This window comes from Phyllostomus hastatus, unplaced genomic scaffold, assembly GCF_019186645.2.
Source record: "Phyllostomus hastatus isolate PE091 unplaced genomic scaffold, TTU_PhHast_1.1 phas_contig_159, whole genome shotgun sequence".
Taxonomy (NCBI): Eukaryota; Metazoa; Chordata; class Mammalia; order Chiroptera; family Phyllostomidae; genus Phyllostomus; species Phyllostomus hastatus.
In genome coordinates, this window is record NW_025333640.1 from 2596107 (window position 1) to 2622115 (window position 26009).

The window sequence follows — 26009 nt, forward strand, 5'->3', positions numbered from 1 at the left end:
CATCCCGCCTTCCAGCTTCAGGGTCCCGGTCAGAAGAAAGAGTAAGTTTCACTGGCGTCCATTGTAGCCAATCACCTGCAGCATGAGGGTGAGCCTGTAGGCCAATGGCGAAGCGGCAGCGGATGCGGAAGGCCGAACGCCATAGGGTCTAGGCCTGGAAGGCCTCAGAGGGCGGGGCATCACGAGCGGCAGGTGCGCTGGCCAATGGGCTGTAGACTCCTCCTTCCACGGGAGGGAACTGTCGGACGCGGTGACGTCATCGCAGGTCATCCTGGCAGAGGGACATCCGTGGTGCGGGACTGTGGGTGGTGAAGAGCGTGTTCTGTTCGAGGTCGGCGGCTGTGTGTGTGTGTGAGTGGCGGGTGGGGGTGCTTGGGGGAATCGGGGAGGAAGTTTGGGGACCCTTGGCATGACCGAGCAGGAGAAGGGTCTGGACCCTGGCCTGCGAGGGGCGTGGCGGGCACCGGGACGCCTAAGCGGAGACTTTACGGGGTGGGTGGTCTACGAAGGGGCCTGTTGGGAGTCTGCCTTGGAGGTTGTGCGAAGGTTGGGGACGAAGGACAATGTAGGAAACAGATTGGCCCTTTACGGAGACCTGTTTGGGATGAGGGAGACGGGTGGGGAGCCTTTGAGAGGAGGAAAGAAGTTAGTCTTTCCAGGACGGTGAAAGTCAGGGGTAGGTAAGAATAAGTAAAGGGCTTGCAAGAGCTTGAAAGCCATTGTCCAGTCCTTGGGAACTTCAAGACTGGAGGGAGTACAACTCTGAGGAGGGTCTTAAGAGACTGGTTCAGGTGTGAGGGGAATGGGTAAAGATGAAGAGGGGTTGAAGAGGGGTTGAGCTTGCCGATGGGCAGGGAGTCGGGAGTGTGTTGAGGCTAGAACTAGGAAGTTGGGCAGAGAATGAGGGAGTTTGGGGTGTGAAGTATGTGGGGGAATTTTCAGGAATGTGGGGGGTTCTGGGAGAAGCCTAGGAGGGAAAGGCAGAGAAAAGCTGGGGCAGTGTGTGAGGCCCCAGATGTGTGGGGGCTGGTGGGGGTTATGGGGGCAAGGTAGCATAGTAGGGCTAACTCCGACCTTTGGGTTGTTTGGTGTATAAATGAAATGAGATGTGAAAGTACCGGGACTGCTGAATGCAAGTGCCCTTCCCAGGGACCATGGAACTTCTGCTTGGAGTGATGTGAAACCTATTTTTGGTGAGCAGGTTGCATTGTTTACTAGGAATAATGGCTATCATCTCACTCTTTCTTCCCTATTACCCTGTCTCCTCCAGGGTGACTGGAAGAGGACTTCCTGAGGTCCTGTCCCCAGGCTGCAGTCACTGGGCTTTCACTGGAGCAGAAGGTGCCGGAAGGCAGACGGCCACCATGTCCACATTCAGGCAGGAAGATGTGGAAGACCACTATGAGATGGGGGAGGAGTTGGGCAGGTGAGCAAGACCCTATGACAAGGCTCCAGGGTGGAAGCAAGCCAATTCAAGGTTTTTGGGACAGTGTCTCCTCCCCCCACCCCCGTTCTTTATCGTACTGTCCAAGAAGGAGTGAGTCAGAGTATGTGGTGGCAGAATGAGTTTGGGTTTTGGAATGAGACATCCCAGCGGAGAATTCATGCTGTGACATCCTTTGTGCATTTCCTTTGGGAAGAAATATAGTTGAGCACATAATGGTACCTAACACAGTGTCTGGCATTTATAGGTATTAGCCAGTTTTGTTGGTACAGGTCTGCTGTCTTTTATCCTCTCTTATGAGAGGCACTTGAATCTCCCCATCTTTTGACATTTCCAGGGAAGGTCTCCTGTCTGGGCCCACATTCCTGCCAATTGTGTAGCATTCTTATGGGAGAGAGGGGAGGTTTCCCTTGCCAGCCAGACAGCTTATTTCCTGCCTGGCTGGGCCTTGGACCCTCCCCTGAGTTTGTTCTCCTTCCCTCCCTAGACCAGGCCAACCAGGCACCATCTTTCTTTCTTTCTTTTCTTTCTTTCCTTTCTTTCTTTTCTTCCTTTCTTTTCTTTCTTTTTTCCCTTTCTTTCCTTTCGTTCTTTTCTTTTTTACGAAGACTGAAACCTTATTTGGTGAGTTTGCTGCTGGCTAGGCCCCATGATGTCACCAGAATGGAATGTAAATAACTGAGCCCTGCATCAGGCCTTTGCTGAGAGAGTGTTTTATGCTCCTTTGGGATTCTGCAGTCTCTCCTTTAGGAATTTCCTGTTTAGAGTGGTAGTGAATGCAGTCTCCCCCGCCCCCCCCCCACCAATCCCCCAAATCTCAAACTTTATCATTGAAAATATGAGGATCTCTTGCTGAGGGTAGTTTGGCAAAAATCAGCAAAATGTCTTATGTATATTACCTTTAACTTGCCAATTCCCCTGTTAGGAATTAATTCACTGGGAATACATACACACATGGACCAATGACTTAGGAGCAGGGATGTGGACGTTTGCAATAAAGAGTTTATATGAGTGGTTCTGGCTGGGTAGTTCAGTTAGAGCTTCTTCCCAACATGCCAAGCAAGATTGCATGTTCGATCTTTAGTCAGGGCACATACAAGTAGCAGCTAATGAATGTGTAAATAAGTGGAAAAACGAATTGATGTTTCTCTCTCTCAAAAAAAATCAATCAATTAAAAAAATAGCTGTGGCTCGTGTGGCTCAGTGGGTTGAGTGTGGGCCTGCGAACCGAAAGGTCTCCAGTTCGATTCCTGCTCAAGGCACATGCCTGGGTTTCAGGCCAGGTCCCCAGTGGGGAGCGTGTAAGAGACAACAGATCCATGATTCTCTTGTGCATGATATTTCTCTCCCTCTCTCCCTCCCTTCCCTTCTATCCAAAAAAAAAATCTTTTAAGAAAGTGATCAGGAAAAAAAAGTTAAACATTTTTTACAAGATTTTATTTATTTATTTATTTATTTATTTAAAAGACTTTATTTATTTATTTTTAGAGAGAGGGGAAGGGAGGGAGAAAGAAAGGGAGGGAAACATCAATGTGTGGTTGCCTCTCATGCATCCCCTACTGGGGACCTGGCTGGCAACCCAGGCATGTGTCCTTTCTGGGAATCAAACTGGTGACCCTTTGGTTTACAGGCCCTTGCTCAATCCACTGAGCCACACCAGCCAGGAGTTTAAAAAAAAAAAATTTTAAGCAAAAGATGGGAAGCCTCTTCAGTGGTCATTACAGCAACCTGCATCTATGGGTAGAATATGCAGCTGTTAAAACTGCCAGGCAGCCAGGCAACTTGTATAATGTTAGCCACATAGGCGATTTATTGAAATTTAATTGAAAATTTTAAAGCTGTGTCAATTTTAATAATTTTAATAATATATTTTATTTAACCTTGTAGATAAACTATTATCATTTTGTTTGTAATCACTATAAAATTATTAGTGAAATATTTTATCACTTTTTTTATATGAAGTCTTTGAAATCTGGTATGTACTGTGTCCTCACAGCACATCTCAGTGTAGGCATGCTTGACAGCTGTCATATGTTCAGGAACTACCTTGGACAGCACCGCTCTGTATGGTCTGGAACATTCTCAGAGACACATGAAATGAGGGATTAACGTTACAGAACACTGTGCGTACTGTGTTGTAATTTGTATAAATTATAGATGTCCTTTGGACGTCTGTGTCCTATAGTTTTTTTTTTTCTTAAATTTTTAAAAAGATTTTACTTATTTATTTTTAGACAGAGGGGAATGGAGGGAGAAAGAGAAACATCAATGTATGGGTCACCTCTCCTGCGCCCCCTTACTGAGGACCTATCCTGCAACCAAGACATATGCCCTGACTGGGAATCGAACTGGTGACCCTTTGTTTTGCAGGACAGTGTTCAATCCACTGAGCCACACTAGCCAGGGGTAGAGTATCTTTATATTACTTCCATTTATCTACTAAAGCACCTGCAAGTCAGGTGCCATTACTATCCCCATTTTAGATAAAGAAACGGAGGCAGAGAAGGGAAGCAGTTTGCTCAAGGCCACACAGACTATGTTTATTATTTTAGAGAGAGAGGAAGGGAGAGAGAGACACATCGATTGCTTGCCTCTCATAGGCACCCTGATCGAACCTGCAACCTAGGTATGTGCCCTTAGGTATCTGCCCTTAGGTATCTGCAACCAGGAATTGAACCCCAAACTTTTGGTGTACAGGACAATGCTCCCACCAACTGAGCCACATGTGCCAGGGCTGCCACACAGACGGTAAATGGCCAAGCAGGATTCAGGTCTTGAGACCAAGCCTCACTGGCTCCAGAGCCCAGGTATGCTGGAACTAGAGGTGGGCATCTGGCTTTCACCCATCCGGCAGCCACCTCCACCCGAGGTCCTGGTAATGGACCCATCAGATGTCCAGATGAAGACAGACCCTGTGTGTTGGGAAGTGAATGTGTCCTTATGCCCCAAACACCGGCCTCTGCAGGTGTTCATTTCCCGACTGCAGTTGGCCACCATAATAAGCTCTCTGCTTCAGAGGCAGGAATGGCACTGGAATAGTTCTAAGCAGATCTGTCTTTCCTGAGTCTAGTTATTGACTATCTTCGGGGAATTAGCTGTAGGAATCACTGCGGTGAGAGGGACTGTGAGTAAAGCAGGCCCACATTTTCCTGTCCCAGGAGTCATGGGGCTTAATGAACGAGGAGGGAGTTTCTTGAGTGTGAGGGGGTTCTTTCTTCCTAATTGAAGTTCACATCAAATCATTTCTGGTAATAAATTAATGTGTGCGTTGATGAGTGTGTAGACTTCTACCCTGGCATCCAGGTCATGCAGTGGCTTGTGCATCTGTGTTAGCCAGCTCAGGCTGCCATGCGAAGTGCCACAGACTGGGTGGCTGAAATAACAGAGATTTATCGTCCCCCAGTTCTGGAGGCTGGACGTCCGAGATCAAGGTATCATCAGGGTTGGTTCTCTTTGAGGTCTGTCCTCTTATCTTACAGAGGGCTATCTTTTCCCTATGTGTGTCTGTTTCCTAATCTCTTCTTCTTTTTTAAAAAACATTTTATTTATTATTTTTAGAGAAAGGGGAAGGGAAGGAACAAGAGGGGGAGAGAAACATCAGTGTGTGATTGCCTCTCATGCACCCCCTACTTGGGACCTGGCCTGCAACCCAGGCATGTGCCCTGACTGGGAATTGAACTGCCAACCCTTTCACAGGCTGGCACTCAATCCACTGAGGCACACCAGCCAGGGCTGTTTTTTTTTTTGTTTTGTTTTTTTTTAAAGATGCAATAGCAGCTTCTTTTTACCTGTTCCTATGAGCTGTCTTTGTTGTCTTTATTGTTAGTTCAGCTTGGAATAAAGCTAAAAGAAAAAACCTCTGTATTTGAAAGTTAGGCCACATGTCCAGGGCTTGGCCCAGCATCCCCAGTATGTGGTGAATATTTGGCATTCGCTGTCATTGTCATCAGCGTATCATTGTGGGGTGGAATGTGGGCCTGGAAGAATGAGCTTGGATGTTGGTAGTGGGGAGGGTGAAGGCATTTCAGACGGGAGGCAGGAGTATCAGTAGTTAGGGAACTGTTGTGGTAGATTCGGGGGGCAGGGCATGACCTAATCAGTGACTCTTTACCTGTCTCATCTGACCTGTGCCCTTGGCTTTTGGGTTAGCATTTGAGCTTCCTGTTGCTGCTATAACAAATTACTACAATTTAGTGGCCTAGATGAATACTTGTTAATTATCTTAAAGGTTTGGTAATCAGGTGTGGAAATGGATCTGCAGGGCTGGTTCCTGTGGGGGCTGCCGGGAGAATTGTTTCCGGCCTTTTCCAGCTTCTGATGGCTCTGTATCCCTGGCTCGTGGCCCCTTTCTCCATCCTCCTAGCCATCAGTGCTGCCTTCTCCATCCCGCTGACTCTGACCCTCCTGCCTCCTCTTATGAGGACCCTTCGAGGACACTGGGCCCCCGGTAATCAGGATCATCCCCATTTTAGGGGCATTACGTCCACCTGCAAAGTACCTTTTGCCACATGACACATTCACAGGTTCTGTGGATTAGGACATGGACATCTACGGAGGGGTCCCCATCTGCCCACCTTGAACTTCATCCACCTTCTGACCACCTGATGATGTGCAGAGCATGTGTGTGATGGCCCACTGTGGGCACCTTAGTTCCTTGACACTGGTGAGGACGGTGGCTTAGATGTTTGCCAGCTGCAGGTAGTCCTCGCACCATAGGTAGGTCCACCTACTTGGAAAACCCAGTTGGTCCTCCCCACTGCCTCAGCTTTTCTGAAAGCCCGGCTGGGTTGGCAGAGATGTCCCTCACTCATATGTTTCTCACTGTGCTGCCCATTCTCTGCTGCCACCAACTTCAGAGATCTTTCCTGTCCCCAAGGCCCATCTCCGGCTACGTGGTCTTGCTGTATTTCCCTGAGATACCTGTTTTTCCTTGACTTCTGGTGGGCCCTTGTTCAAGTTTCATGCCTGGAACTTGTGCTTTCTGTCTTGGACTTGAGCTCTCCATTTAGGTGCACAACCACATAACCTCTTGAAGTGGGCTCAGCAAACTACGCCCTGTGGGCCACACCTGTCCCAAGCTCAGTGTAGTGTAGCCTGTCCATGAGCCTGCATTGCTTTTTTAATTTTAAAAAAATATTTTATTTATTTACTTTTACAGAGAGGGGAAGGGAAGAAGAAAGAGAGGGAGAGGAAGATCAATGTATGAGACAAACATCTGTTGCCTCTGACATGCCCCCAACTGGGGACCAGGCCTGCAACCCAGGCATGTGCCCTGACTGGGAATCAAACCAGTGACCCTTTGGTTCACAGGCTGGTACTCAATCCACTGAGCTATACCAGCCAGGGCAGAGCTTCACTTCTGCTTATGATCACGTAATGTTCCCCTGTATGGAGGGACCACGTTCATTCCTGTGTTGATGGATGGACATTTGGGTTGTTTCCACCTTTGGGCTGTCGGGAATCATGCTGTGTTGAACATTTGTGTGCAGGTTTCTGTGTGGACACATGTTTTCATTTCTCTTAGATACGTACTGGGAGGGGCAGTGCTGCATTAGATGATAATTTTGTGTTAAACATCGGAGCAACCACCAGACTTTTCCCATTTTTGTTCCCACCAGCCGAGTGTGAAGGTTTTTCTCTCTTATTTTGAAAATGTGTGCATTTCTTTTACTCTGCCTATTGAATAAGGAGCTCTTTTTTTTAAACCCTTACCCAAGGACATTATTGATTTTAGAGAAACATTGATGTGAGAGAGAAACATCAATTGGTTGCCTCTCATATGCACCCTTGACTAGGGATTAAACCCACAACCTAGATATGTGCTGAGACCAGGAATTAAACCTACAACCTTTTTGTTTTTAAGATTTTATTTATTTTTAGAGGGGAAGAGAAGGAGAAAGAGAGGGAAGAGAAACATCACTGTGTGGTTGCCTCTTGAGCGCCCCCTACTGGGGACCTGGCCTGCAACCCAGGCATGTGCCCTGACTAGGAATCAAACTGGTGACCCTTTGGTTTGCAGCCCGTGCTCAATCCACTGAGCTCCACCAGTCAGGGCCTGAACCCACAACCTTTTGGTGTATGGCTTGACACTTAATCAACTGAGCCACCCAAAAAGCTCTTTTGAAGTTAGTGCTTTCTTTCTTTTTTCTTAGATTAAAAAAAATGATGAAATACACTATAAAAAGTTGAATTAGTATAGAATTGTATCAAATAAATAAGAACCCCTCTTTGCTGCCCCTATTTCCTCAACCCCACTCCTCAGAGAGGGACACTGTTATAGCTTGGTGTATGTCCTTCAGGCCTTTTTTCCTACATATATGTGCATAAGTTTATCTATTTATGGACACAGTATATACCTTTTGTAAACAAAAAGCTATCATATGTGTCATTCTGCAGCTTGCTTTTTCACTGGGCTTAGAGAGTTGCCTTCATTCATTTTCATGATCGTGTAAAATTCCCCTGGATTTATTTCTATGATGGATACCAGTTCCCTCTTGGTAAACACTGAGCTGTTTTTGCTTGTTTACTGTTGCAAAAATGCCGGGCAGCCATTGTGTCAGCGCCGCTCCGCACTCACATAGCAGCACACCCACTGGGTGCATCTCGGATGCAGTGGGGGTGGTACATCTGCGTGGCGCTGGGAGCTGGGGGAGTGATGGTGGCTGGCCTAGGCCCCTCTCAGTGCTGTGATCACCTTCCACCCCCTCTGCCCCTGCAGTGGCCAGTTTGCGATTGTGCGGAAGTGCCGGCAGAAGGGCACTGGGAAGGAATACGCGGCCAAGTTCATCAAGAAGCGCCGCCTGTCATCCAGCCGGCGGGGGGTCAGCCGGGAGGAGATCGAGCGGGAGGTGAACATCCTGCGGGAGATCAGGCACCCCAACATCATCACCCTGCATGACATCTTTGAGAACAAGACTGACGTGGTGCTCATCCTGGAGCTGGTCTCTGGCGGGGAGCTCTTTGATTTCCTGGCTGAGAAGGAGTCACTGACAGAGGATGAGGCCACGCAGTTCCTTAAGCAGATCTTGGATGGAGTCCACTACCTGCACTCCAAGCGCATCGCCCACTTTGACCTCAAGGTGAGCCCCACTGGGAACCTTGGGATGGAGCCGGGGACCAGCCAGGCAGGCTGGTGCAGGTGAGGATGGCGGCCCAAGAGAGGCTTCTGCTTTTGTGGGCACAGAATGCACATCCCCTGGATGCATTGATGATCTGGGAGTTGAGGAACAGACTTGTTCAGGCCTGGACCCCCTGAGATGGCATCAGCCTGCCCACACCCCACAGTTTGGGGGTGGGGGCTGCCTAGGGAATTCCAGATGCTGTTCCCGGAGCCACCAGGCCAGCAGAAACAGCAGATGCCCCTCACACCGCCCTGCTCTCCCCCGCTCCAGCCGGAAAACATCATGCTCCTGGACAAGAATGTGCCCAACCCACGGATCAAGCTCATTGACTTTGGCATTGCTCATAAGATTGAGGCTGGGAACGAGTTCAAGAACATCTTTGGCACCCCAGAGTTTGTAGGTAAGGCCCTGTTTGGTGTGTCAGGGACTGGGGTTTGGGTAGGGGGCATTCATGGGTTTCTAGAAGTATAGGGTGAGTCAGGCCAGCCCCTGGATGCCTGACTCACTACCCTCAGCTGTGTGGGCATCGGGCAAGGGAAAGCTCAAGACCTGGGCTTGGTGCTATCACCATCCCAGCCTTTCTGCCCCAGAGCTGGCCTTGCCTGTGTTGCGGGTGTTTGTCCGAGTAACCACAGTTATCTTCTGGGGTCAGGGGCCGGCAGGTGCTGTGCTGCTGCTCCTGGCTAAGTCCCCAGTGTGGCTTTAGATGCAACCAGCTTCTGACCCTGCGCCTCCTGTCTCCCTCTCTCCGCAGCTCCTGAGATTGTCAACTATGAACCCCTGGGACTGGAGGCAGACATGTGGTGAGTCGGGGGTAGCCGGACTGCCCAGTTTTGAATCCAGCGTACGTACCTGCTTCTCAGGAAACCCATCCCCTGGTCATCTCTAGGACTTGTGGGCTTGAGCATAGCCCATCCCGTGGTGATGTCCTGTGGGGCATGGGCAGGACAGCAAATTGCAGCCCACTGGCCAGAGCAGACCTAGGAGTTGGGAGTGGTGGCCTTGTTTTTTCTAAGAGGTGTTCAAAGCAAAACACACAAATACACGACAGACCGTGAGTGGCCCATAAAGCCTGAAATAATTGCTGTCTGACCCTGTGTGAAAAGAGTTTGCCAGCCCCGCAGGCCCCGTAGCAGATCCCAGACTGCATGGTATGTGAGGCCATAGTGCCGTCTGCCCTGACCCCACTCTGGCTCCTTTGAGCTTGATGGGAGGGTGTGGCCAGAGGTGTTGGGGTTTTTTTTTAAGATTTTATTTATTTATTTTTAGAGAGGCGGGGAGTGGAGAGAAAGAGAGGGAGAGAAACATTGATGTGTGAGAGAAACACTTATTGGTTGCCTCTCCCATGCCCCTCAACCAACTGGGGACCTGGCCTGCAACCAGGTGTGTGTCCTGACTGGGAACTGAACCAGCGACCTTTCGGTTTACAGAATGATGCCCAAACACATTGAGCCACACCAGACAGGGCAAGAGGTGTTTAAATGCCCAGATTTGAGACCCCCAGGACAAGAGTAGGGGAGCGGGTTGACACGCCTGCTGCCCTCCTGGCCCGAGAGCCTTGGGTGTGTAGCTTCCTGATGTGGGCTCAGGACCCCCGCTCTGTGGAGGAGGCAGGGTGCCGTACCGGTGGCTGAGCTGACTTTCCTCTTGTGCTCTCTTCCAGGAGCATTGGCGTCATCACCTATATTCTGTGAGTACCCAGTCAGCTCTTCCTTTCACCCCGCCCAGGCCCCTGCCTAGTCAGGAACGTGGGCAGGGAGGGAGGCATTCATGCAGAACAGTGACTGAGAGTGTGGGACCCCCAGCACTCCGACCTGTCAAGGTGCCCAGCGAGCTCTGGGTGGATGCATGAGTGAGTGAGTGAGTGAATTTATATAGGAGAGACAGTGTGGTGCCTGCCTCCGACTTCTGGATAGTTCAGAAGGCATGGCACCCTCCTAGAGGTCACATGGGACCCCGTGCCGGGACAGGATGTGTGTTCCCGCTTAGTCCACCGGCCTGCAGCTGACCCCTTTCTTTGAGAAAAGAGGACTTGACCTTGATTTGGACTGTGCCCCGTCTGTTCCTGCGTCAGCTGTGTTCCCTCCTTTCTTCACTGCCTTGCCTGCCGAATGGGTAGCGATCCGAGACCTGAAGGTTTGGGGAGGTGGGATTTTAATAGCTTTAGGGTTTTTTTTATATTTTGAAGTAAATTTAGACTCTCAGAAGAGTGGCAGAAACAGCATAGAGCTCTGTGGCCCTGTAACATGATGTACAAACAGCATTTGTCAACACTGAGAAATTAACTTACAACATGAGCAAGCACAGTGAGTCCCCAGGTTGTTCTGACGCCACCAGTCTTTCCGCCATGTTGTCTCTCTGGACCAGGGCCCCAGCCAGCGTCGCTCGTTGCACCCATCCTCCTCCTGGCCAGGGCGTCCCTTTGCCTTTCCTCGTCTGTCACAACCTGGATGCTCTTTTTAATTTTTAAATTTAAAAGAATTTTAAATTTAAAAAATTTTTAATTTACAGTTGATATACAATGTCGTGTTAGTTTCAGATATACAGACCTGTCATTAGACATTTATATAACTTGCAAAGTGATCATCCCAATAAACGTAGTACCCATCTGACACCATACACAGTTTTTACAGTATCATTGACTGTATTCCCTTTGCTGCACTTTACATCCCCGTGACTGTTCTGTAACTGCCAGTCTGTACTTCTTAATCCCCTCCCCTGTTTCGCCTGTCCTCCCATCTGGAAACCGCCAGAATGTTCTCTTTCTCTGTGAGTCTGTGTCTGCTCTGCTTGTTTGTTTGTTTTGTTTTTTAGATTCCACACATAAGTGAAATCATATGGCATCTCTCTTTTTCTGTCTGACTTACTTTACTCTGCACAATACCCTCTAGGTCTCACCATGTTGCAGATGGCAAGGTTTTATTCTTTTTTATGGTTGAATCCTATTCCATTGTATATATGCGCCACTTCCTTATCTATTTATCTATCTATTGGTGGACACTTAGGTTGCTTCCGTAGCTGGCTACTGTAAATAATGCTGCAATAACCATGGATGTATATGTCTTTTTGATTTAGTGGTTTTGGTTTCTTCAGAAAAATACCCAGAAGTGGAATTGCTGGATCCTTCTTTGTCTTTTGTTGCAGCCGGAGTTTTAAGGTCTGTTTTGTCTGGTGAAAGTATTGCTGCCCAGCCTTTTGTTTGTTTTCATTTCCATGAAATACCTGTTTCCGTTCCTTTACTTTCAGGCTGTGTGTGTCTTTCAGTACGAAGTTAGTCTCTTGTAGACACCATATGTGAGGGTCAGCCACCATATGTCTTTTGATTGGAGCATTTAATTCATTTGTATTTAAAGTAATTGTTGATATGTATTTATTACCATTTTATGATTTCTTTTTTTTAATTAAATTTTTTTAAATATTTTATTTATTTATTTTTAGGGAGGGAAGGGAGGGAGTGGGAGAGAGAAAGAGAGAGAGACAGAGAGAAAGAGAGAGAGATCAATGTGCAGTTGCTGGGGGTTATGGCCTGCAACCCAGGAATGTACCCTGGCTGGGAATCGAACCTGGGACACTTTGGTTCCCAGCCCGCGCTCAATCCACTGAGCTATGCCAGCCAGGGCTTGAATTAAAATTTTTAAAAATTTATTGATTTTTGGAGGGAGAGAAATCAATTGGTTGTTCTACTTATTTATGCATTCATTGGTTGATTCTTTTTTTTTTAAATATATTTTATTGATTATACTATTACAGTTGTCCCATTTTCCCCCCTTCACTCCCCTCCACTCTGCACACCCTCTCCCACCCAAATCCCCCCCTTTAGTTCATGTCCATGTGTCATACTTAGAAGTTCTTTAGCTTCTACATTTCCCATACTACCTCCCCCTGTCTATTCTTACCCTCCCCCTGTCTATTTTCTACCTACCATCTATGCTACTTATTCTCTGTACATTTTCCCCCTCTCCTCCTCCCAATCCCCTGTTGCTAACCCTCCATATGATCTCTATTTCTGTGGTTCTCTTTCTGTTCTAGTTGTTTGCTTAGTTTGTTTTTGTTTTTTTAAGTGTGGTTGTTAATAATTGTGAGTTTGCTGTACTTTTACTGTACATGTTTTTTATCTTCTTTTTCTTAGATAAGTCCCTTGAACATTTCATATAATAAGGGCTTGGTGATGATGAACTCCTTTAACTTGACCTTATCTGAGAAGCACTTTATCTGCCCTTCCATTCTACATGAAAGCTTTGCTGGATAGAGCAATCTTGGATGTAGGTCCCTGCCTTTTATTACTTGGAATACTTCTTTCCAGCCCCTTCTTGCCTGCAAGGTCTCTTTTGAGAAATCAGCTGACAGTCTGATGGGAACTCCTTTGTAGGTTAGTGTCTCCTTATCTCTTACCATTTTTAGGATTCTATCCTTATCTTTAATCTTGGCTAATGTAATTATGATGTGCCTTAGTATGTTCCTCCTTGGGTCCACCTTCTTTGGTACTCTCTGAGCTTCCTGGATTTCCTGGAAGTCTATTTCCTTTGCCAGATTGAGGGAGTTCTCCTTCATTATTTGTTCAAATAACTTTTCCACTTGTTGCTCTTCCTCTTCTCTTTCTGGTATCTCTATAATTTGGATGTTGGAATGTTTAAAGATGTCCTGGAGGTTCCTAAGCTCTCCTCATTTTTTTGAATTATTGTTTCTTTATTCTTTTCTGTTTGTTTCTTTCTTCCTTCTGGTCCATTCCATTGATTTGAGTCCCAGTTTCCTTCCTATCACTATTGGTTCCCTGTACATTTTCCTTTATTTCACCTAGCATAGCCTTCATTTTTTCATCTAATCTGCAACCAAATTCAACCAATTCTTTGAGCATCCTGATTACCAGTGCTTTGAACTATGCATCTGATAGGTTGGCTGTCTCTTCATCGCTTAGTTGTATTTTTTTCTGGAGCTTTGATCTGTTCTTTCATTTGGGCCATTTTTTTTTTTTTGTCTTAACGCTCCTGTTACATGGTGAGGGGCAGAGCCTTGGGTGTTCACCAGGGTGGGGCAACCCATGTTGCTGGGTTGTGATGCTATTTGTGGGGCAGGGGTCCGAGAGGGAACAGTGGGGCTTGCTGCACTCCCTGCCGGATTTCAGTCACTTCTCCCACTTCCCCGAAGCAAATTGGGCCCTTCTGGTGCTGATTCCCAGGTGGGTGGGCCTGTGTACATTCTAGGACCCTGTGGGTCTCTCCAACAAACTCTCCTCTGAGGCTGGGAGTTACTCCCAGCACCTCAACCTCCACCAGTGTTTTCAATCGGTGTATTGGGGCTTTATTTCCGAGTGCTGGAGCCTTGGGTTTTGAGGTCTGTCTCGCTCCCCAATTTCGCCTGGTTTATCTGCACATGAATGTGGGACTGTCGGGTTCTGCAAGCCACCTTGCATGCCAAGCCCCTCCACAATCTGCCCCCCTCGCTGGGTCCTCCTGCTGCCGCCTTGTGCCACCACCTGTGTGCCTGGGGTCTGCTAGCTGCTGCTTTTCATGCCCTGTCTGCCAGCCGCCACTTTTTTTTTTTTTTTTTGCTGTGACCCCTCCCCTGTCACCTCCCGACTCTGCCCCTCCTGCCTGTCTGGATGAATGTGTCTACTTTAACTCCTTGGTCGCAGGACTTCCATACAGTCCAATTTTCTGTCAGTACTAGCTGTTATTTTGTTTCTAAATTGTTGTTGTCCTTATTTAGGTTATGTGAGGAAGCACAGTATGTCTACCTACGCCTCCATCTTGGCCACAAATCCTCGTTGATTGGTTCTTATGTGTGCCTAGACCAGGGATCAAACTCACAACATTGGCATATCAGGATGACACTCAAATCTACTGAGCTATCTGGCCAGGGCCTTACTATTCATATTTTTAATCTTTTCTTCTTTATCTTCTTAGAAGATGCTTTAACATTTCTTATAATACTGGTTTCGTGGTGATGAACTTCCTTAGCTTTTTCTTGTCTGGGAAGCTCTTCACCTGTTCTTTGATTCTAAGCCATAGTTTTGCTGGGTAGAGCAATCTTGGTTGTAGGTTCTTGCTTTTCATCACTTTGAATATTTCATGCCAATCCCTCTGGCTGGCAAAGTTTCTGTTGGGAATCAGCTGGAAGACTCATGTGTGCTCCCATGCAGGTAACTAACTGGTTTTCTCTTGCTGCCTTTAAGATTCTCTTTTTGTCTTTAACCTTTGGCATTTTAATTATGATGTGTCTTGGTGTGGGCCTCTTTGGGCTCATCTTGTTTGGGACTCTCTGCTCTTCCTGGACATGCATGTCTATTTCCTTCACCAGATTAGGGAAGTGTTTCGTCATTTTTTCAAATAGGTTTTCAATTTCTTGCTCTCTCTCGTCTCCTAATGGCACCTCCATGATGTGAATGTTGGTACACTTGAAGTTGAAAGTAGATGTTCTTGAAGAGTGTGGGTCAGGGATGTTTTAGAACATCCCTCGTTACAGGTCCGAGCTTTGCTCATGATTGGATGGGCTGTGCCTTTCTGCCCTGGGGAGAGAAACGTAGTTCCTTTTCTCTGCTGTGCTCCTCTCAATGCTTCTGCGCCTGCCGGCCACCAGTGTGTGCAGGTTTCTCCCCATGCCAAGCAATTGTCTGTGGCACCAGCAGGGTGTCCTGCACTGAAGATGTCGTCAGATCCCGCAGGTGAAGTGCTCAGACCCATGAGACTGTCCTGTGTTCAGATGTCGGTTGCAAGTCCAGCTTGGCGTCTATCCTTCTGACCCACTGACTATCAGTTGGAGTTTTCCCGCAACCCCCACCTTGGGTGTGATAATTCGGTAGAACTCAGGAAGCGCTGACTTAGGTTTACCAGCTTATCACAAAGGAGGTAATAAAGGATGCAGATGAACAGCAGGTGAAGGGTCTGTGAGGCAAGGGCTGGGAAGGAGCTGGGTGCCGGGGGTTGTGTCCCTGTGGAGTTCGGGAGCACTCTCCTCTTCGCTTGTGGATGCGCTCACCCACGTGGAAGCTCTTCAGACCCCCTACTTTAGGGACTTTTATGGAAATTCCATCAGGTAGGCATGATTGATTAAACCTTTGATCATCAGTAATTAACTCAACCTCTGGCCCCTCTCCCCTCCCTGGAGATCAGGGGTGAGGGTAAAGGTTCCAACCCCCCAGTTCTACTGCTGGCTCCCTAGGCAGCCAGCCCCCTATCCTTAGGTGCTTGCCAAAAGTCACCTCATTAGCATGAACTCTGAGGTCAGAAGGGGCTTGTTATGAGTTATAAAGGATGCTTCTTTTATCTTCTTTGGAGCCATTTCAAGAACTGAGGAGAAGAATATTACAACAAAAGATGCTCTCACCTTTTTAGCTCTTGTTTTAGGAAATTCCAAGGGTTTTGGGAACCATGTGCCCAAGGACTGGGTTGAAAACCAAATAAATATTCCCCACTATAAGTCACAGTGTCAAGTGCTCAGAGCCCCACAGGGGTGGTGGTGTGGCCCACTCAGTGCAGAGTATCAGGGCGGCAGGCGACGTGGGTGTCATCACCAGTGATGTGCATCTCGACTGTGTGCTGGGTGTTATCAGCCAGGATTCCCCCAGAAAGTGACCGGTGTTTCCTCCAGAATCACCAAATGTTCTGGGGGAGATGCTTTGAGACTGTGCGTCTCCGTAGACATTTTGAGTTTTCACGAGGATTTTTCCCACTGGTTTTAGTGCTTATCTAGCTGAGCGATGACGGCTTATTGCCTTCTGGCTGGGAGCCAGTGGGTGGCTGGTCGGAGGCTCCAGGGGAATGCTTGCGTCACGTGGCTGGGCCCAGAGTCCACCCGCCTCAGCGTGTGGCCCCTTCATGGGCTCCGCAGAGTTCGGTGGTGGCCCAGGCGGCAGCCTGGTGAGGGAGCCAGTGCAGGGGATACTGAACCCCACATTGGTCTTTCAGTTTGAGTGGCGCATCCCCATTCCTGGGGGAGACCAAGCAGGAGACCCTGACTAACATCTCCGCCGTGAACTACGACTTCGATGAAGAGTACTTCAGCAATACCAGCGAGCTGGCCAAGGACTTTATCCGCCGGCTGCTCGTCAAGGACCCCAAGTAAGTAAGCATAGGCCATCCAGAAGGGGCAGAGGGCAAGCCTGCAGGGAAAGCTGAATGAGTCTCCCTGGAATGGGCGGTGTGGCTGAGAAGACAGCCCTCCAAGCCACCACCTCCCCATAACTGGCTTCTGGTTTGGGCCGGAGACAGTAATGAATGGCTTAAGTTGGCCCACACTGTGTCTTAAGAAACTTTTAATTTGTTGCCAACTTTTTTTAAAATTGATTTTAGAGAGAGAGAGGAAGGAAGAGAGCGAGAAAACAATGATTTATTGCTCCACTCATTTATGTATTCATTGGTTGATTCTTGCGTGTGCCCTGACTGGGGATTGAACCTGCAACCTTGGTGTGTCTGGATGACACGCTGATCAACTGAGCTAGTCGGCCAGGGCTGTTGCCAACTTTAAATATTGGGATTTTATATTATTCCACATTGCTGCCTTTTTGGAAAAAAATTTCTCAGAGTCCTAGCATCACAGAGCCTCTGTGCATGGGAGGTGCCCTCTGGGCCACAGCCCTCTCCCCCAAGTCTGTGCTGCCCATTTTTTTAAAAAGATTTTATTTATTTATTTTTAGAGAGAGGGGAAGGGAGGGACAAAGAGGGAGAGAAACATTAACTCAGGAGAGAAACTTTGATTCGTTACCTCTCCTAAGCACCCCAGCTGGGGACCAAACTTGCAACCCAGGCATGTGCCCTGACTGGGAATGGAACCAGTGACCTTGCGTGCGGTGGGACAGCATTCTAACCAACTGAGCCACACTGGTGTTGCCCGCCTGTGGGTGCCTGAGTTGTTTGACCCTAGCATTAGATCTCGACCCTGTTAACAAAACCTGTCAGGGAACACGGAAACCCCAGAGCCTGTGCCCCCAAAGGTGCCTTGTGGTTGTCTGAGCAGAGTGGATGCTCTGAATCGTGTGTGTGTCATTTCAGGGACTTGCTTCCAGGCTGGAGGGTGGCTTTAGAGGCTGGGGGTCCTCAGGGGCAGGTATCTGAGTGAACTGCTGGTGGGGTGTTGAGAGTGGAACTGTGGTGGGGATAGCCTGGAAAACCCCTTCCCCGCCCTCTGCTCCATTTTGGGGCGGGTGTTGCAGGTGGTGCACGTGTGACTAACCGGGGCTTGCCGGGGGCGGGGGCTCTTCCAGGAGGAGGATGACTATCTCCCAGAGCCTGGAGCACTCCTGGATCAAGGTGAGGCAGGGGCTGCTCCCACTGAGGGATGGCAGGCGTGACAAGCCCTCAGCATTCAGGGAGGGTCCCCAGAGCTGTGGGCCTGGGTGGTGGGGGTGGGGTGCTCCCTGAGGTGGTGTCGGAGCCCTCTGACTGAGGCGTCCCTGGAGCCTTCCGTCCCTCTGCGCATGCAGAAGGGCTCCCTCTCACAGGAACTTTCAGAAGGGTCACCTCTAGGCCAGAGTTGGCAGCCTTCTTTACTGGTTTTTTATTTGTGTTTATTTATTATTATTTTTTAAAGATTTTATTTATTTATTTTTAGAGAGAGGGGAACGGAGGGAGAAAGAGTGGGAGAGAAACACCAGTGTGTGGTTGCGTCTCAAGTGCTCCCTACTGGGGACCTGGCCCTCAACCCAGGCGTGTGCACTGACAGAATCGGACCAGTGACATTTTGTTTCACAGAACATTTCCTAACCCACTGAGCCATACCGGTCATGGGGGCAGCCTTCTTTAAAGGGCCAGTCAGACAATATTCTTGGCTCTATGGTCCCTGGCATCAATACTCAGCTCTGCCCTTGTAGCAGCAACACATCAGGACTGTCATATGCAAATGGGCACATCTATGCTAATAAAACTTTATTTACAAAAGCAAATGAATGGCCAGATATGGCTCTCAGTGGTCTACCACCTGCCCGCTGTTCCAGGCTGTGTCCTCTCTCCTGCAGGCGATCCGGCGGCGGAATGTGCGGCGGGAAGACAGCAGCCGCAAGCCGGAGCGGCGGCGCCTGAAGACAGCTCGTCTCAAGGAGTACACCATCAAGTCTCACTCGAGCATGCCCCCCAACAATACCTACATCAACTTCGAGCGTTTCTCCAAGGTGCTGGAGGAGGTGGCAGCGGCTGAGGAGGGCCTGCGCGGACTGGAGCACAGCCGGCGGCAGTTCCACGAGGACATTGAGGCGCTGACAGCTATCTATGAGGAGAAGGAGGCCTGGTACAGGGAGGAGAATGAGAGCATTGGCCAAGACCTCCGACGGCTGCGGCAGGAGCTGCACAAGACCGAGGCGCTCCAGCGGCAGGCTCAGGAGGAGGCCAAGGGCGCCCTGCTGGGGGCCAGTGGGCTCAAGCGCCGCTTCAGCCGCCTGGAGAACCGCTATGAGGCCCTGGCTAAGCAGGTGGCCTCTGAGATGCGGTTTGTGCAGGATCTAGTCCGTGCCCTGGAGCAGGAGAAGCTTCAGGGGGTGGAATGTGGCCTCCGCTAGGGCTGCCCAGGGTGGGTTGGCCCAGAAGGTTCTGGTAGTGGGTGTCCCCTCCACAGCCCTGGGGCCAGGCCCCTCTGTCACCCGTACCTGGCCCTAGAGAGTTCCTGGGCTGGGGCTGAGGTGGGAAGAGGCTGGACTGGGACGTGCTCCCTGGGGCCCGGGGATTCCCTGCTGAGGGGAGGGGCTTGGCAGGACCTGGGCCTCCGCCGCACAGCCCGTCTTCCCTCTGGCTCAGCCTCTCTCATTCTCTCAACAGTGGTGACTGGTGGGGGGTGGGGGGTGCTTCTGGGCTAGTGTTACCTCCAGAACTCTGTGAGCTCTCTGCAAGGGGTTGGTACCTCCGTGATGGAACTGGCCATGGCGGACACAGATGCTTTACGCCTGGCCCAGTGGCAGGGCGGCAGCCTTCATGTCCTGGGTCAGGGGCTGAAGGGCAGTCGGAGAACTCGGAGCAGGACCTGGGCAGCACTCTCAGGCCCTCCCTGCCCGTCCAAGCACACGCAGCCTCCGGGAGGGTTTCTGAGGGCTCCTGCTTGCCCCAGGGCTTGGAATTGGAAGGGCCTCTGCTGGACACTGGCCCCTCCTCTTCTAGAGATGGTGGTAGTTCCTGCAGGGTCAGTGGTGGAGGGGGCCCCTGAGCCCTGCTCTTCCCAGTTCCTTGCTAGGGCACCCCAGGCCCTGAACTGGGCACCACGGCCAGAGGCGAGGAGATGATCCAGCCCTCAAGGAGGCGTCGGTCTGGAGGCAGCGTGGGGGTGGGGGGGCCTGTGGCTAAGTATGTTGCCAGGACACAGTAAAGGAAACATCTGCAAAAGCTGAGTTTCTCTCTCTTCCCTAAGGCCCAGAAGTCCCCTGGGCACTGAGCAAAACAGGACTGCAGGGGGCTGGCGACAGGAGGAAAGAGCCACTGTCCACCCGCGCAGCCCTCCCCATTGGAGCAGGCTGTGGAATCATCCCCTTTCTTCTCCCTCATGACGCCAGGTGCGGGCATCTCGTGACACATAGTCCCTGAAGTGCTGAGGCCACCAGTGGGGTCCCGCCCTGCCTCGGTATCTGGCCCTGCCCCTCCAGCCCCTGCCTTGCTCCTTCTCCATTGCTGCCTTTTGAAGTGCTGGGGCTCCAGCATCCCTTGGTGGGGACTACATGGAGTAGTCACAAAAGGCTCATGGGCCAAGCATCCTTCTCAGAGAGCCCCCCAGACTCCAGGCTACCCTGTGCAGGGAGAAATCCATTTGACTGACTGCCTCTGCTGGTTCCCAAGTACATGTGACTAGAAACCCTGGATCAGTGTGGGGTCTGGAGGGGGTTGCAGTGGGCAGTGCTGCCGTGTGCCACTAGGGGCTGCCCTTGAGCAGGACCTTGTACCACCTGAGCAAAGTGCACTAAGTAGGGTTCAGGCTTCAACAAAATGTGGGTCCCTATCAGGCAGCCACACTGAGCTGGGAATTCTCTGCTGCAGGTTAGGTTAAGTGAGTGACACCTGTATAAAGCCTTCACCCCCAGCCTGCCCAAGTGCAGGAAGGTACCAGGCAGGTGAGACTTGTATTCCTGCTGAGGCTGCTGGCCAGGCCTCCCACTACCAGGACATTGCCAGGGCTGAGGCACTGGTGGAGGGGTCTTAACACTGTTTGCAGGTCTGTCTTCTGGGGCTGGGGTGGGACCCCCTGTACCTCTTTTGACAAGCTGTTGCATAGTGTATGCCATCTCTGCAAGTTTATGCCTGCCATGAGCCAAAGGAAATAAAGCCCCAATTCTGACATCCAGCTGTCGTCTGTGCTTGGGCCTGGTGGGGCAGCCAGCCTTGGGTCACCTGGTGCCGTGGCTTGTCTGGACTCTGTCTCCTCGGTCTGTTGCCTGCCCTGGCGCTCCTTGGGAGGAGGAGGGCAAACCTGGGGTGTGACATCAGAGGGTGCCCCAGTCTTGGGGCTCAGCTGGACTGTTCCTTTGTTGCAGTGAGATGGAAGTATGGACTCAGAGGGGTTTCCGTCCCTCACAGCTCCTGAGACGCTGCACTGCGAGGCCAGGTGTGGGCTCCCCTGCCGTGCTCCAGGCACTGGTGCACAGGCCCAGCTCAGAGGCCGCCCTGGCCCAGAAGGACGCACCCTTGCTGGTCCCGTTGCTGCTCTGCACAGTCTCCGGGTATGAAATGTGGTCCAAGGGAGGGGTCTTAGGACCTTTAAATTCTCCCCAGGAGCTGAGGTTCCAAGCCTTTGGCAGCCCTCAGTCCCCTTTCTGTTGATTCATTCATTATACCAAGGGCCACGTTTCTCCTTGTTTTTGTTTTTATACTTTATTTTTTAAAATAACTATGAAATTCTTCCTTTTTTATCTCTTTTTTGGTCAACAACTTACACTTTTTAAAGAGAGATTTTATTTGTTTATTAGAGGGGAAGGGAGGGAGGAAGTGGAGGGAACATCGATGTGAGAGCAGTCACCTCCTGCACACATCCTCACCGGGGACTCGGCCCACAACCCAGGCATGCGTCCTAACTGGAACCATGCCGGTGACCTTACTGTTCCCAGTCTGGTGCTCATCCTCGGAGCCAGGGCAACTTCTACTTTTAAAATTCCAATACATTGCAGCTCATCAAGTTCTCAGACTTAGGTTTCTCCAGTTGGTCCACGCCTGTCTTTTTAGCACTGGTTTGTCCAGCCCAGGACCCAGTGTGGCCTGCACATGGTACCTAGCTGTTAGGTCCCTTGGGGCTGCAAGACCAGGCTCTGAGCAGCAAATTCCCAGACTTCGCCAGGCAGTGCATGGTGGGAAAGGGACACCCGGGTGTGTATAATTTGTGGAAGATAAATAGGCCATAGTCTGCAGGTGTCACCTGCCTCCATGGAAACGTAGGAACTTCTGTGATAGTGCCAGAGGGTCTCCAGACCCCAAGGTGAGTAATTACCCAGGGACTGGAGTTCCTCAGGGGACTGGTAAGCGGCATTTATCCAGCCACAATTGGCTAAGTCCCACTGCATTCTAGGCAGTATGTCAGATGCTGGGAGACCATGTCTGTCTTGAGGGGGGAGGAGAGGTATTCACCCATCCAGCCTTTCTGATTAAGACTGGGTAGAAACCAAAATTCACTTGGACTCAGTATGCAGGGTCCACTGTGATGCAGTGCTCAATCTGCAGCGTCTTTCAGGGGCTGGCAGGCAGTACCTTGCTCTGGAGATGATTTCTGCATCACTCTCTTGACCTGGGTGGGTTATCTTCAGTGGCTCTGCTCAGTGCAGCCTCAGTTTACTCAGTCTGCCAGTGAAGGGCATGGGGAGCCACCGTGGGGTCATAAAGCACCTCACCAGAGTGTCTGGCCCATATAAGCACTTAGCAAATAGCACCGCCCACTGCAAAGCCTGCTGGGCTAGTACACTGTTATTCATCAGGACTGCAGCAGGCAGACTCTGAGATGTTCCCCAAGGACCCCTGCCTCCTGCTGTTTACTCCTTGAAAATGGCCTGGCCTAGTGGCAGGTTCTATGTTGGGAACCGCCCTGCCTGGTATCAGAAGCTGTAATCCCCACCAAGACTAAGGCTGAGGGAGCGACCTTGGACCGTAGCTTCTAAGGAGACAAAGCCTATCTCCCTGGCAGGAGCACCGCTTCTGCTCCTTTTACTTCATCCTGCCTGGCCCCCAATGCTTGGTCGGTTAGCCAATGACGGGTAAGATTCCCCAAGGGGGGAATGACCTAAGACAGGCACAATCACGTGGGAGGCCCCCAAGGAAGGACTTCGGGGGCTATAGCAAAAGGGGGTGATGGACCTCCCACCCCTCGGCTTTGACAAAGCCTGAGTCCTCATTGTCTGCGAGAAGTCTCCTAATCTCTTGGCTGCCTTACTTCCCTTGCTCCCTCTAAGCCTGAAACAATGACAGAGGGTGGTGCAGCCCTGTGCTGGAAAGGGCTGGTTCCCTGGGCGATCAGGCCTAAGAAAGAATATGTAAAATCCTGTGAAACCTGCTTTTTTAGAATGCTCTCAATGAAATGATAAGGGTCCAAGCAAGAAGTAAGTTTGTTCCTCAAAGTTTTACAGCTTTTAAGCTACATGACCCTGACTCAGAATAGGCCCTCCAAGTTCTTTGTTATCTACTGTTTGATCCTTACTTCCTGGCAATGATTAATGAGCTTTACCTGAATTCCTGTGTAAATGAACCCAATAAAAGCCTGCTTGGGCAGGAGAACGGGGCGCTCTCTACTGGAGTGGCCGTTTTGTCCCTATTTCTTCAAAGGACTCAGTTGTCTGTGTGTATGTTTTTCTCGTGTTTTGATGAGCCATCTGCAGCGTTCCGTGGTCATTGTCAGTCGGTGGCCAAGACAGTTCTAACCAACAGGATTCAGCCGAGGTAATAGAGGTCACTTCCGCGGTTAGGCTACCTCGATGGTGACTTCCGTTTTGCTGGCACACTCCTTTGCTGACTTAGATGAAGCCAGCTGCTGTGTTGGAGAGGCTCACCTGGCAAGGAACAGCCAGCAAGGACTGGAGCTCACCAACTGCAGGGGTGGTCTTAGGAGTGGATCCTTCCCTGCGGGGGGGGGGGGTGCTGTGGTTGCAGGCACCAGGTCCCAAGGCACAGCTGGGGGAAGGTGAGTGCCAGAGCTGGCAGTGGGGGAATCCCTGGTCCCAGCCCTTTGTGTGGAGACTGACAGAGATGTGATAATGGGTCATTATGTTTTCACCATCAAACCTCGAAGAATCTGGAACCAAAGTGCCATTCAGTGTTTGGAACACCAGTGTGTCAAGTTTAGGCAAGGCAGACTCCCACCGGCATCAGGTCCAGGCGTTCCTCCAGAACATCTTCCGCAGCGACGCAGTTGTCAACGTTAAAAACCCTCCTTGTTCCTCGTGTAAATTCTCACCCAATGGTGGCTACTTTATTGCTTCCCCTTCAGACCAGCCACCTCAAAATCTGTGAGTACCAGGGCTGACTCGCAGCTGAGGCCCTCCTGCAGGGCTCTGAGGGGAGGCCCTGTGCAACGGCAGTGACCGGTGGTCATCCACATTTGTGGGCAGCTCCTTGTCCTGCTGGGCGTTACCCACGTGGCAGCCGATGGTGAGCGGCTGCAGCGGGAGTGCCACCTTTTCCCTGGCGGCTGCCAGTGTGTAGTGGTGGGCTCAGCTGCCCACGTCCCAGAGCAGCCTCACCCTCCTGGTTTGGGGGTGTGTTGGAACAGTGAACCTGCGAGCCCCAGCCCACGGTCCCCTCTGGAGGACTAGTTCCTCCGCATCGTGGATCCCCACACCGGATGCTCACGTGGTGCACACACCTTCGGGGTGCTAAGGCGGTCCTGCCGCACGACCGAGGGCTGCGCCTGTGCAGAGGCATCCTGGCCCCCGTCAGTGTGGCCACAGACCGTCCACATCTTCAGGTGAAGGCACTTGTGTTGATCTGAGAACCGTTGACTGCTTCGACTGCGAGGACAGCCTCCTCACTGTGTCAGCTGTTTTCTCAGAGCTACAGTGGGACGGTCAGACAGGCGTGGCCGTTTTTTCAGGGACCCCTTCACCAACCCCCTGCAACATTGTCTGCTCGTGTACTTGTGCCGTTCGTTGTGCAGAGCAGGCCGGGGGCGCAGTGGCCAAGAGGCGCTTCTCCCAATACTTTGACCAACTGCAGCAGCTGTGTATGTGGAAAGTGCAGCTTCTGGATGAAAACCACCTGTTTTTCAAGTCCGCTAGTGAGAACTGTAGCAACCCTGAGGGGCACAGATCCATCACAGGCATCTTTTTTTTTTCTATTTAGTTTTTTAAAAAGATTTTATTTACTTACTTATTTTATTTACTAAAAGAGAGAAGGAAGGGAGAGAGAAAGAGAGGAAGAGAAACATCGACGTGAGAGAGAAACATTCATCAGTTGGCTTTCTTTTGCACCCTGACCAGGGACCAAACCTGCAGCCCACGCGTGTGCCCCAGCTGGGAATCCTTCTCTTTGCCCAAGGACCCCCAACCAACTTAGCCACACAGTCAGGGCTGTTTATTCACTTTTCAGTAAGTTTAAACCCTCGAGGGGCACAGCATCACACGGATTCCGTGTCTGACAGCCTTGGCTGGAAGGCTGCTTCAGATTTAGCACAAACCGGCCGGTTTCCATGAACACGAGTTACCCTTCCCCAGGTGACTCTGGTTTTGTTTGCTTTGCCACCAGGAGTCACTGTGTTGGTCTTTGCTTTGTACATAGAAGCACACCTCTCACCTAGACGGAATTTAATTTCATCTCGAGCATAAACACTTTCAGTTTGAAGAAGAGCTGCGTGCTCCCTCTGGTTCCAGAGACCCCCGCTTAGAGCCGACAAAAGTGGCCTTGGACCCTGCCTTCCAGACATGTTTGTCCTTGTAGAAGTCCTGTTCTCAGCAGGCCCCCAAAGTTCAGCAGCAGGAATCCCACTCACCTCCGTCACAGGCACCTTTGTTTGCGGTGTACAGTATGGTGACAACAGGGGTGATCGCTGTGTTTGAGAATACGCCAGCTGAGCTTTTGGAGCTCTTCAAGAACTTCTGTGATCCCTTCCGTGGTGCCGCCCTGCATGGTGAAGTCCAGTTCCCCTGCTCAGCTTCCAGCAACAGTTTTGCAAGGCAGACCCAGTGCTGGCTTGAAGACTCTATTGTAAATGCCAAGTACGGAGGGCGCACGGAGGCAGTATGCGGGCCACTGGGCCAGGGCTCCATCAGTGCCCAGCCTTACAGGAGTAGCCTCTACCTTGAAGTGTCTCTCTTCAGCTATGATGACAAGTGGTGTCAGTCATGGAGCAGCCCAGGACTTGTGGAGATTGCCGTTTCAGTTTTATACCCAGGACCCTGGTCTGCCCAACCTCAGGTCTATGCAGGCTCACTGGGCCTGCCAATCAACCACGTAGTATGATGCCTCGCTGCCTCCACCTTTCACTCTTATGAGCCCTTTGCAATTTCAGTGCAGAGGACTAACGCTGAGTATGTTGTCAACTTCTGTAGGCGACACCGCTGCATGTAG

The 26009-nt window shown here is 50.5% G+C and overlaps 1 protein-coding gene and 1 pseudogene across 3 annotated transcripts; both read left to right on the forward strand.

Moving 5' to 3' along the window:
* Window positions 1-244: 244 nt before the first annotated feature.
* On the forward strand, window positions 245-20810 carry DAPK3 (death associated protein kinase 3). 3 transcript variants are annotated; one of them, XM_045831592.1, is made up of 9 exons: window positions 245-331; window positions 1271-1426; window positions 8163-8523; window positions 8836-8965; window positions 9320-9368; window positions 10229-10255; window positions 16470-16622; window positions 17765-17810; window positions 18515-20810. In XM_045831592.1, exons 2-9 carry the CDS (start codon window positions 1365-1367, stop codon window positions 19049-19051), a joined length of 1365 nt encoding a protein of 454 aa, XP_045687548.1. In that variant the 5' UTR covers window positions 245-331; window positions 1271-1364; the 3' UTR covers window positions 19052-20810. The 3 variants fall into 3 exon arrangements, with proteins under 3 accessions (XP_045687548.1, XP_045687549.1, XP_045687547.1); XM_045831593.1 differs by having other exon boundaries at window positions 261-351; XM_045831591.1 differs by lacking the exon at window positions 245-331 and adding an exon at window positions 393-492.
* A 2885-nt stretch (window positions 20811-23695) lies between these two features.
* On the forward strand, window positions 23696-26009 carry LOC123813910 (annotated as a pseudogene).

What these genes read in the sequence shown, in the direction of transcription:
- DAPK3 (XM_045831591.1), top strand. Translation starts at nt 410, where the DNA reads ATGACCGAGCAGGAGAAGGGTCTGGACCCTGGCCTGCGAGGGGCGTGG. An exon ending in TCGCCCACTTTGACCTCAAG is followed by an intron (nt 8,524 to 8,835) that starts GTGAGCCCCACT and finishes CCCCCGCTCCAG; the next exon opens with CCGGAAAACATCATGCTCCT. An exon ending in GGCGTCATCACCTATATTCT is followed by an intron (nt 10,256 to 16,469) that starts GTGAGTACCCAG and finishes TTGGTCTTTCAG; the next exon opens with TTTGAGTGGCGCATCCCCAT.